General features: G+C 33.4%; 2 protein-coding genes across 3 annotated transcripts in view; one reads left to right on the forward strand and one right to left on the reverse strand.

Moving 5' to 3' along the window:
- LOC118188057 (prolactin-releasing peptide receptor-like) overlaps positions 1-13,153 on the reverse strand; it is a 335,927-nt gene that overhangs the window by 4,004 nt on the left and 318,770 nt on the right. The window lies entirely within an intron of this gene.
- The window catches only part of LOC118188968 (uncharacterized), a 162,648-nt gene continuing 154,551 nt past the window's right edge, over positions 5,057-13,153 (forward strand). The window contains exon 1 of the mRNA XM_085812237.1: positions 5,057-5,297. Within this exon, the coding sequence (XP_085668363.1) occupies positions 5,057-5,297 (241 nt within the window). The remainder of the gene's footprint in view (positions 5,298-13,153) is intronic.

Consider the following 13,153-nt stretch of genomic DNA (forward strand, 5'->3'; position numbering starts at 1 on the left):
AATGATTTTAAGTTAGTTCTAGCTAATTAGTTTAATGTTTTATAAAGTTAGTTCTAGATGATTAGTTAAATGGTTTTAAGCAAATTCTAGTAATTCCAGTTAATCAGTTTAATGGTTTTCAATTTAAAAAATCTTTTGTCAAATAATCGACTACTTAATTTTCTATAATGGTAAAGTCAAGAAAAATTCGATTATTTGACAAAAAAAGACTTTAATTTTAAAAACATTAAACCAATCAACTGGAGTTCTGATATCTCCGAAAACATGTTAATATTATTGCCAAATCTGTAATCAATCAAACCCACCACAAATATCGTAGCTTACGAAGTTCCACTTAATTCTGATTTGCTGCTCAAATCAGATTGTTTAACATTTTCTGCGCTTACGCCATCCGCAAATCGTTTAAACTACTCAACGTTTTTCACTTTTTAGAGTTTGTAAACTGGCAACATTGCGAACTAACAGCTGTCGTTCTGAAAAATTAAGATGCTTCGTTGCTCCACATGGAAGTAAGTCTTCTGTTTCTTTCGTTATTTTTCGTCTAATAGTTTCTTATTTTGATGTATTCGCGTACCACCTAATTCATTTTACTATTTAGTATGTTTTTATATTATTCTGTATTATCTATTGATTTTTTTAGAAATTAAATATAAAGTTATTTCTTACAGACGTTTAATTTTGTTCCAAAACATTTGCCCGACCATTAACAACTGAGCAGAATTTAAATTATGATTCTTTTATTGAAAAATAGCGTTGTACTGGGGATAGGCAAATTTAAAGTAGCTTGTATTGATTATTATTTTACTCGTCTCTAGAAAATTTTCAACTTGAAGAAATAAAGTTTGATTATATTTTTTATTTATTAAATAAAAGAAGCCTCGTATAATCTGAGCAGCAGTTTCTTTAGTATACGGTATACACGAGATTTGGTGACATTATGATGAGAATTATTTTTTTATGACGATTCATTTTGGTATTGGCAACAATTTTAAAAATCGTGCCAAGGCCATACACTAGGATTTTACATGAGTTGTCTCCTTAAAAAAGAGTTATACTAGATAAGCCTTTATTTGCTTGATATAATTTTGTATTTCTGATTTTCTCTTTTCTAAATTTTAGTTTACCATGTAAGCTATATTTATAGTTAATTCTTAAAAATATTTAAATCATTTCCCATCTGACAATTTTTCGAATTTAATTATTATTATTATTATTATTACTGCTACATTTTCTACATGCTTATTATTACTTTTATTATTATTATTTCCTCTTTGCGTGATTTATTTTATATGTTTTATTCTTGTTTCTCGTTGGTACTAATAATCACACACACACATAATATATGCAATGTATAATGTAATACACATTCTCTAATAGTTTTGTATTATTATTCTCCTTAGAATATGTCTAAATTCTTAAAAAATGATTCTTAGAAAATTATTCTGAAGTCTGAAGTTTCTATACTCATTGCTTTGTAAATATGTATAATTTTTTCCATAAAAATAAATCTTCCTTTTTAAGAAATAAAAAAGTCTGATGTGAACACCACATGACTTCCTTGTACGGAATATTAAATTATACGCATTTTTTCTTGCATTTCATTTAAACTTATTGGATTGAATTAAATCTACTTCGCCGACAGCGCATAAATCACAATAGAATAAATGCATTCTTTAAAATTCACTCTAGTATCTGTTTACCATACCGACACTCTGGCGCTAGATTCACTTAACAGTATTATATTTCGTTCATATTATAACTAATAATGCACAAAATTTATATCATTTAAAGAATAGAATTATCTAATCGTTGCCACATGTTCATTTCAAATACTATAATAAAGCTAGAATGATGTATAAAAGAAATTAAGCAAACAAAACAAAAAAGAAACAGTTTTTTACAGACGATTGAGTATTTCTCATTCAACTAATTCAGCTCTCACTTCGCGAGAAGGCAAACATACATAAAAACTCAAAATATCTATATTAAAAGTTACGAAATAAATCTTAAACACTTATTTCCTCGAAAAATTCCAGAAAGGATTAAGCATGATTTAATTCGCAAGGAAGACGTTATCTTTGTTTTACGAAGCTACGTTTCTCTAGATTGACAACAAATCCACTAGTCTGCTGTTCCAAATGTAAACAATCAATGGTCGCCATAAAAAAAAAGGCTTAGCGGCACTTAAACAACTTTAAAATTGTTGATAATTCTAAAAATATTGCATACAGATTTACTAAAGGCATAAAACCCTTAACTGGATAATAAAAACAACATAATTCAATCATTTAAAGCAAAAAATGTACAATTTATAAACATATAAGAGTAAAGAAACTGAGATCACTGAGCCGGGTAACAGAGTGGATATACTTATAAATATATTTATATACGTTTGGCGCGGCCGATTGAAACCAAAATACGAGGTGCACATCTACATGTTATAGTAGTCTTATATACAAAATTTCAACGTTCTGAGGCTACTCGTTTTTGAGTTATGCGAGATACGTACGTACATACGTTCGTACAGACGCCACGAAAAAGTCTCTTCAGGATTCATTTTAAAGCAGTTTTTTAGTTTTTTGGAGTAAAAGAGTCTTTTATTCTGTCCTTACGTACAGATACTTCGCAAAAATATCGTTAAATTGCATTCGAAAGCGGTCAAAGTGGATATTTTCGTTGAAATATGCTGCCTGAAACTTTTCGCGATTACAATACTTCCTTTTTACTTCGTACAAGGAAGTAAAAATAGTTCATCCATCTTTCAAGTCAGTTCAGGAACCGATAACGTAACAATTGTCAAAAATGGGAACAACTGAAGATTTTCAATGAAATAATTTTTTTCTCCGGATAAAGGCTTCGAAATGTAAAATTCCTAGCAATAATGAAAGTTCCCATTAAAGAACTTTAGTGCCAATTATACTAATGATTAAAGTCTAAAACCAACGGAACCGAAAAATTTTCAAATGCTTTCAGTAATTAGGGTTTATTAAGGAAAACAATGGGTGAAATCTTCATCTCTGCAACCTTGATTTCTCAAGGCTACTCTTCCGAAATTAAAAAAATTTAAATACATACATATTTACGATCTTTTGTGGGATTGATATTCGTTTAAGCTGTTACATAAATAGATTGCAGACAAGATGAAGTTTCCAAAAAAATTACTTTCTTGTAATTAATGTTTATCTGAAACACAACTGTAATGTTTCTTCCATTATTTCATTCGTTCTGTTAGAATTCCATTTAGTCGTTTAATTGACCTTAAAAGTGAAGAAGAATCCTATGTGGCATAGCATATTTTATCCGGTAATTAAATTTGTTTAATTAACAGTATTAACATTTGAAACAGATAACAGTTTTATTTCAATATTTCTACTTATAGTTAAGTTTTAATGCTGCAGCGTGTTGTAAAACAGAAATTAAAAATTTATGAAGTAATGCATTATATGAATTTAGGCCGCAAGAGCAAATAATATTAAATCTACTAAAGAGAGAATGACATAATCAGTTTTAAAAAATACTTTTGCAGTTAAATTACAATTTCTACTCAAAACCAAGCAATTCGGCCAGCATGCAGAAAAGCAGATTTGTCGGTGCCCAAAACTAAAAGTTTCGTTTTGGTTCCACTCAGCAAAAAGACACCGAAGGTGCGGAAAGACTTAATTCACTATTCTGCTAAGTTTCAAATGTAAACAGATATAACTACTATGGTAACAAAAATTAAGCTTAGCCGTAATTAAGCAACTTAAATTGTTGGTAATTCTACAGCTTTTGCACGCAGCTTAACTAAAGGCATAAACTTAACCAGAAGATAAAAACAACTTTATTAAATCATTTTTAAAGCAAGAAATGCACAATTTACCAACATAAAAGAATAAAAAACTGAGCTCACGGAGCCGAGTAACACAGTGGGTATATATGTTACCGTGAAAGACCGAAATTGGAGAATGTCGACTTTCACCGGAGAATATCAATATTCACCAAATACGTCGGTGAAAGACCTAATATTTCACTACATTCTTGTTTATTCGGACACTCACCGTTGTATGTCGACAATCACAGATATGCTCTGGTGAAAGTCGAAAAGAGAGGTCATTAAAGTGCCATAATAGTTTAAGTTGTTGCAATAAATAAGATTTGAACCCCTTAATTTAGTAAGTTTTTTATGACTGTTATTTTATTTTCTCATTTAGAACGTACTGTATAATTAAGTAAGTTTTTAACTTCTATTATTTTCCTTTCTCGTTTTGAATGTATTGTGTGTTTTAGGTTCTCATGTTCTTAAGTTCAAGTCTCAATTGTGTTTACTCGCGACTGAATGACGGAGAAAAAAATATAATATTGTTATATGTTCAACATTCACTATTAGTACATGGTGAATGTCGACATTGACCGGTGTAAATCAGAAATAAGAGTATTTGGAAAATATTTCGGACATACACCCAGAGACTATGTGAATGTTGACATTCACCGGTGAAAGTCGACATTCTCCAGATTTCGGTGTTTCACCGTAACATATACACTCTTTTGCAAAAAAAAATCGAAGCACCAATAAGAACTTTTGCGATCGGAACGAAATTTGGTATGCAAAAAAATCTCGATCGAACATGCAAATGATCAAAGTTTCAAGGCAAATGAACAGGAATTACGATCATAGCGCGCATTTCTAGTGCGCAATTCGCAAAGGATAAAACCAGTAACAGAGGCGGGAAATTTATCTTTTTTTGTTGCTGCCATTGTAATTCCGTAAAGATGCAGCTAAAGATGCCATTACGATGATATACGAAGGCCTTACAGATAACTAAACGACTTCGAACGTGGTCGCATTGTAGAGTTGCGTGAAGCTGGGTGGTCACACCGAGCAATAGGCTGCCACCTGTAGCGCATAGACACTGCTGTGCAAAGATGTTGGCAGCAATGGTTGCTGCAAGGAAATTGTCAACGAAATGAAGGCTCTGGAAGGCCAAGGATCACAAATGCGTGGCAAGATAGGATGATTGTTCGCCAGGCGCGAACCGCTCCAACGGTATCATTGTCGACTATTCAAAACACTACATCCATGTCTATACCTCCCATGATACCGTCCACCATCTCATGGCGCTTGTCTGAGGTGAGGTTACGCTCACAGAGACCTTTAAGACGTTTGGCTATGACCCCACATCATCGGCGGTGTCATCTGGAGTGGTGTCGCAGCATATCGTCATGGCTGCCGTCAGACTGGCATGGTATAGTGTTCAGCGATGAATCCCGCTTCACTCTTGAAGCAGATGATGATTGTGTTCGTGGCTGGAGAGGACGGGGCAAGTGGTCTCAATCAGCCTTTGTTTTACAAAGGCAAACAGCCATAACCCCTGGTGTGGTGGAGTGGGGCGCTATTTCTTATGACAGCAGGACATCTTTAGTCATCCTCCATACATCTTTAACAGTTCAAAGATATGCTGATACCATCCTGCGACTGGTTGCCTAGTTGCATTACCCTTCATGGCACGTCATCCTGGGGCCATTTTCCAACAAGATAATGCAAGGCCACATACCGCTCGCATATCTCTGGACTATCTCCGTGCGGTTGATACACTTCCTTGGCCAGCAAGGTCACCAGACGTTTCACCAATCGAGCATGTCTGGTGCATGGTGCGCCACTAGATTCGGGCAAAACAAACTATCGCAGATCTGGAGCGACAACTGATGATGCCTGGCAGAATGTGTCGCAAGATGGCATTAGAAACCTCTACCTCTCCTTGCCTCGACGAATTCGAGCATGCGTTGCTGGCAGGGACGGTTCGAACAACAACTAATTTTAACACTCAATGGGTGATTGTGAGCCGTGAACAGGTATTATGATTTTTTAATCATTTTATTATCTGTGTAGGAGCTATACACATATTCATTTTCATCAAAAACAACCACTCCCTTTATGCTGCTTCGATGTTTTTGCAAAAGAGTGTATATGTGAGAAAAATAAAGACTATATAAAAGATTAAATTAGCGACGTAAATTTCCCTTCTGTATTCTAAAATTAGTAACCTCTATTTGTTCTGCGTCATTTCGAGACTAATCTATGTCATATGACTTCTACATAATTCTGATGATGTAAATGGAACTAAAACTCTAACAGCCAATACAGCAGTATTAACTATCCATCACAGCAGTCCAATTACAGCAGTATTAACTATCCAATCAAAATGTATTGAGAACTAAAACTAACTCGGTCTGAATTAAGATTTCTCCCTGAACAAAACACACTTGCTTTCTACTCTTTGGCCTAGCTACACTGCAGTCTGTTTTCTCATTCTTTCTTGCTGCAATTTATCAAAAATGTAAAATTTTGGATAGGCATAAATAATGTGCCAATTTTTTTGTGGCCGTAACGTGTTTGCTGAAATAAAAAATGAAGATTTAATCTGCCTTTGCCTCTAATTTCCTATTGAGTATGGATCAACACTTCTACACCATCAAAATTCCTGCTGGTCATTATTTCGGAGTTTGTTTCTATCACATTTTCGAGTTATGCGAGATACATACATACATATGTATGTACTGACATCACGAAACAATCTTTTCTGAATTCATTTTACCGTATATACCCGCGTATAAGTCGAGATATTTTGGACAAAAAAAGACTTTAAAGTGGGGGGGGGGGTCGACTTATACGCGGGGCCATAAAAAATGAAAAGAATCGGAAGTTCAAAAATTTCTTTGTATAATACAGTTGTTTTCTTCCCGCACTCGAATTGGACGACTTATTAAATAAGTCACTTACTTGAAGTAATTTCATGACTTAAATTATGTGACGAACTACAGTGGTGGCCAAAATTGTGGACACTTTTGGAAATTTTTATGTTTTTTGCCCCTGAAAAATGCGAATGCCTGCGAAATACCCTCTGAATGATTATAAAATCATTTAAAAAATGTTGTATTAGCAATGAACTAGACGGCACGGAAGATGATACTGTTTTTGAAAGTGAAAATGACGACGCAGGCTGTAGTAGTGATTGTAGCAATACAGAGTTCGAGATTGAAAATATGGTATGATGACGAGCCAATGACGACAGAAGAGTTCTATGAAATGTTTGGCGAATCTGACCATGAATCGGACGTTGAAGGATTTTGATTTTGTTTATTTACCAAGGTATTTTTTATCGTATATTTACTTTTTTTTCTCAGATGATTTTGAATAAATGTAGTACTTAAAAATTTTTTTCGAAGTTTCTCGATCGATTTCGGAAGTGGGGGGTCGACTTATACGCGGGTTTCTTATTTTCTACGAATTTTTTATGTCGAAGTGGGGGGGGGGTCGACTTATACGCGGTATCGACTTATACGCGAGTATATACGGTAAATCCTTTTTGCAACCAGTTTTGGGAAAAAGAGTCCTTTATTCTGTCCTTACGTATAGATGTCAAGCAAAAACATCATAAAATTACATTAGATAGCGGTAAAAATGGATATTTTCGTTGAAATATGATACCCGAAAATTTTCGCGATTGTAATACTTCCTTTACTTCGTAGAAGGAAGTAAAATGTATGCTGTCATTTCCATCAACCAGCTGAAGCTATTGGTTGTTGGCGTATAATTCAGAAACATCCGGATCTTCAATTTGCGTGGAAAGCAGAATGTTCTCCTCAAAGCGGATGCATAAGTAATTATTTTTACTTTAATCTTTGATTTTAGACATTTAAAATTCCATGCACCATGTTAATTACCGAAAAGTAAGAAAAGGAAATTTGATCAACAAATATTTAATGAAAAATAATCTTGTAATCTCTTCCATCAATGACATTCTTTTAAAAGAAAAGCAGAATTAAAAACATAAAACTAATGTAACGCGTATGAAATTTAACTATAAATTAAACGTAGACTCTGGAAAACTTTGTACAGAACTTGAGTAAAAGAACAGCAGTTTGTTGCTTTGATAAATTGCTTAAACTTAGTCGAAACGAACATTTTTTACCATTTATCTTACTGTGAAGGAAATTATTATCTGAAATTTAACAATTTCTTTGAATTGCTTTGAAAGTTTTCTAGAGTCATTAGGTATTTTTAAAGCAGAAGATATGAAAAATAAGCAATGTCCTCGCGAGGACTCGAACCACGGACCTCTGGAAATACGCGCCGTGTGTGCTGACCACTACACTGCTGACCTAAGAAGGCGGAGGAAATACATTATAAATGAGTAAATGATAGAAAAGAGCTGTCTGCTAAGCTCGAGCTTTTTCAATTTGTAAATTAAACCCTCATTCAAGACGCAGTACAGGATTTCGCATTCGTTGATTGTAGTCCAATTAGAGAAGTTCTTTAAATGAGGAAAATATTCTTGTTTTTGCAAAGTCAAATTAAAGAAAAAAAGCTGAAAGCTTTGGATTTCCTATTACGCTAAAAGGGGCGTTTTTTTAACTTTTTGTGGGTTGTCTTTATTTATTAAATATCATGTTCTTCGCACTTAAACCATAAAATTAAAGTTCAACAGCAATATCGCAAAATAATTTTAAAATGAGCTTATCTTTAGGATTTCTGATACACAAACTCGCTCACTGGAGATAATTTTTTTTTGTACAGTGTTGCCATTGGGCGCTTTGAAATAGTTGAGTTTGTTGATCAAAAATTCGTTAAAGTTTTACAAAATATGAAATCGATAATGAAACAAATTCCAAATTTCAAATTTGGGCTTCCAGATGCCCATGTTTGGGTGGAAACGCATGTTATTCAAAATTGGATGGCTCTAGGTACCGTTTCTTTATCGCAATGCGAGAAATATACATACATTTATGCAAATTCTTCATTATTTAATTTCTTTAAATATATGCAGGGCTGTAATAACTGGTGGCAACAGTTTGAGAAATTTATAACTCAAAATGCCAAAACGAAATTAATAGCCCTTCTGGGCTTAAGGCCCTTTGGGCTAAAAGGAAAATTTTAGACATAAAAACGAAATTTAACTTTAAATGCGTATTTATTCCATATTCATATTTGGAAAAGTTTTAATACTTGTTATAAAAATAAAAATACACGAAGTTTGCCTTCCGACGAGAAAAATTGATTGGGATATATATTTCCTTTCAAAATTTGCAAATTTTGATGTCATTTCCAGCTTGCTTGTAGGAATCTATTCATTAATTTAGAATAATTCGAGAATGCAAATTTAAAGAAAATCCAAGGAAGCCGCGCTAGGTAGTCATGCAGTGTCCAATCAGATTTTTTTATACTTCATTTCGCACACTGCTTCGATAAAAAGTTTTGTATGTTTTTCTAAAAATGCTTTTATAGCCCAGAAAATCTGGATTGTTTAATTTATTTTTTGTAACCATAACTATTGTTCTAAGAATTTCAGAACTATTTAATTGAGCATTCTTACAAAACACCCATGATAATCTGTAGTTATTCTACCCACTAGTCCCTGAAATAACTTACCACAGAAACAGTTTAAAATAACGAGAAATTGAAGGTCATCTATATTGACTACGAAAATATTTCCGGTAGTTACATGAATAAAAACATATACATGAATGTCTAATGAAACAGTTGAAATTAGTAAATGTGCATCCTGAACAAATTAAATAAAATTAAGTTAAACTGATAAGAACACATCTGGAACAGACATTAAATAAGATTATATATCACAATTAATTGAATAATAATTGCGCACTTAATAACAATAAATAAATATCAACATTTAGTTCCTGAACTATGGCAACACATGTTTCAAGAAATTGCGAGTTTTCGCGAGACGTGGTTTCTTGCTGGAGTTTCTTACTTGATTTGAATTTCTTAAGAGGTTTGCATCGGTAAGCTCTTTCTCACATTTTTATTTATTATTTTTTTTTTATTTTTCTTAACATGAATGATATTACTTATTATTTAATACTATAGGTTTAACCCTAGTGTACGGTACAGACGGGATTTGGCGACATTTATTATGAGCAGTAAAAGCGACAGTTATGATGAGCAGCAAACGGGTCATTTTGGTGTTGGCGACACTTTTCAAAATCGCGCCGAGGCCGTACCGTTTACTCGGATTTTGCCATACTTATATTTACTCCAACGCTTACCGATATAATAAATAAAATATAGTATTTTGAAACGGCAGTTGTAAAAATGTGATCTCTTTGAAAATGAAACGCATCTATAGGAGATTTAAATATTAAAAAATGTATGTAAGGGCGTAATATCGTTAATTGTTTTGATAGATACCTGTAGCTTTCGATTCGTATATATACATATATAATTTATTTTATTACTGAATTTTACGTTGTGCCTACTGCTGAAAAGAAAAATCCGCTAATCTTTAGAATATGGTAACAGGTAGTTTGGCGACATTTTGGTAAGGCGATAAAGGTTACTAGGTACGACTTTAGCAATAATCTGAGAAGTACACTGTTCGAATCACAGATTATTTTGTCTCAGAGAAATGAGAGATCATGAGACATGTAATGTGACAGTTTCCAGAAAATTCCAATGGGGATTTTAGCTAATAAGCACCCAAATCCAATGGGGATTTTAGCTTAGCTAATAAGCAATACTTTTTAAGTGAAAATAGGTCGATGTGTACATAGATAAAGTCAAGAGTGTGCGCAATGCCATTTTTGTGCAATTCTGGGATGTTTTTTTAAGTGAAAATAGGTCGACGTGATACCGGGTATGTCGAATTCTTAAAAACGTGGCAAGCAGTTTGCGATTCTGCACTTTCTCCCAATTTCGTACCTAATCTTCGTCATGATTAAGCACTTTTGTTCCATAAAAGTTCTCGCATAAGCGTAATTCGGCTAGCAGATTGTTACAAAAAATGTTGACGGGGAAAAAAATGCCTTTACTTCGTGAAAACAAAATGGCGTTTAAAAAAAAAAAATAAAAAAAAAAAAAAAAAAAACTAGCAGGTTGCTGTTGCAGGTTTGGTCGCCAAAGTTTCGCCAAGTTACCATAATGTAAAGATTCACCATAAAAAATCTGAACTTTTTTTTTACTTCTGTATACTATTATATTGTAAGTTATTATTATTATTATTATTATTATTATTATTATTATTTCATTTCATTGACATAAAACCTATTTACGTACTTTCGACGTTATAAATGACTTTTGAAAAGTCTTGCTACACTTTAGAGGCCTCTTATTTATGTAACTCTGCCTCTAAGTATATCATCCACGCGATTTGACCAGTATTATCATTACACGTAATCGTATATTTCGTATTTTACGCGCAATTGCACGAATAGATTCTTTAATTTGCATTCTTTACCGCCTAAGAACCCATTTGCCAAGGTGTTATCATTCGACATTCGATTTCCGTTTATCAGTCATATTACAATGTATTTATGCTTTACAAACTGAGAAATTGGAAACCAACAAAAGAATTAAATTTGCTAACTGGGAAAATTGGGCGGCGACGGGTTTAACAAGGAAGTATTTATACATTTTTGTAACAGGATTTACTCACATATATAAAGACACCCCATTGTATGAAAATTGTAAGAATTATATTAATTTTATTAGCAGTTAAATTTTGACTTAAACTTCCTTTCCTATCGCTTCTTCATTTCAACTTACCTCTTCCGGCCAGAACGTAGTTTTAGAATCAATGCTAGAATCAATGCTTTCAATGCTAATGAGAAAGAGCGGTTTTAACTGCGAAGTTCTGCTGGAGACTGGAGACCATCAGTTAAGCCAGCTGTACTGCTGTTACGACGTTTCAGCTTTATTGCTTAACTGATGAAATCATCTACCATCCGCTACATTTATTAATGAATTTTGAAAAATATACGTGAATGATAAGTATATAAAGTTGTAACATTGTAATTGTTTTAAACATAAAATTTGGAAATTGGTAAAAGTAAAAATTAAATAAGAAATTAAAAATAAAGTTCTACTGTCTTAGTCAGAGAGAACCAGAGATTCTGGCTAGCAACGCGTCCGCCTTTTTAGGCTACTCTCTTAACTCTTTGAAAACCAGACCCTTGGATAAACTGTATCCTCAAAATACCAAACCGCCCGAAATACTTTTCCAGTTTCACAGCAATTTCCTCCCCTCCCCGTCCATTAACGCAGAAAATAGGTGTGAAGATTTCGAATGACATCCTTTGTACTTTCTAACAAAGATTCCATTACTCTTTGACCCCGTTCTTTACAAAACTTTTCTGAAGGTCAGACCAACAAGCCTTTCTCGCTTTGATCACGACTGAGATTTTGTTTATTTCCATTATTTTTATAGGAAGAAATAAACTGATTAAAAATAAATATAATCCTTAAATTTTTAAACTGCACTTTTATTGCTGTTTAAAGCTTAAAAGCACACTGCACCACAAAAGAATCAAAAACGAAATGTCACGATCAACCAAAAGATAAGAAACTTCTTAGGACAAGCTGTCTGCTGTAATCTGATACAATGCATTTGGGGGAACTGCACCTGCTCCTGCATACCTCAGGAGGAGGGAAGAAAACAAGATTACAATCTCGGTCGTTTTCAGGCGGTTCTGGTTGTTTCAATGTACAGCCGTGTGGGGCGGATTGTATGTGAAAGAGTTAAGCTATTGTTAAGCTCGGACGTACTTGCCCTTGATAGCTTCGCAGTCAATTAGTGTTAAGGGGCCAACTCTGTTAGAATTTTGATAGCTTCGGCTATATGTTTAAGATTAGTTCAGTTTTAACTCTTAGTTTCCTAAGCTTGAGTGTCAGCTTTTATTATACAACTCCAAGACGGAGTTTTGTTAAACTTTGGTTGGAATAATAAAGGGTTAATTCACCCTTCTCACTTGTTGTTTTTTACCTCACGAACTCAATCGATTATTCGCTTACTAGTTCTTAAGACTCTTCACATTCAACATTCTGTAACTTAGAAGTACCCAGTGGAGAATCCTACAAAATAAATAAAAGTTTGCTTTCAAGATTTCGAAATTCCTATGATAGCTTTACCTAAAGCTTCTCGCGTAGGCAGACTTTATTTTGCTTTTTCATGAAACTTCGCAGCATTATTGCAGTTCGTAAGAATACATGTACCAAATATTCGTTATCTGGTACACAGACATACGATTTTGTAAGCAAAAAGTATGGCATTTTCTATCCATCACTCAGATAGCTACATGATAATTTCAATATGGATAATTAGGTGTTAAAATAATCTAAAAAATTCCTTGTAATTACTCGATATCATGACTAATCGACATT

This window comes from Stegodyphus dumicola, chromosome 1, assembly GCF_044657685.1.
Source record: "Stegodyphus dumicola isolate Sdum_Otavi_A_Nest chromosome 1, ASM4465768v1".
NCBI lineage: Eukaryota > Metazoa > Arthropoda > Arachnida > Araneae > Eresidae > Stegodyphus > Stegodyphus dumicola.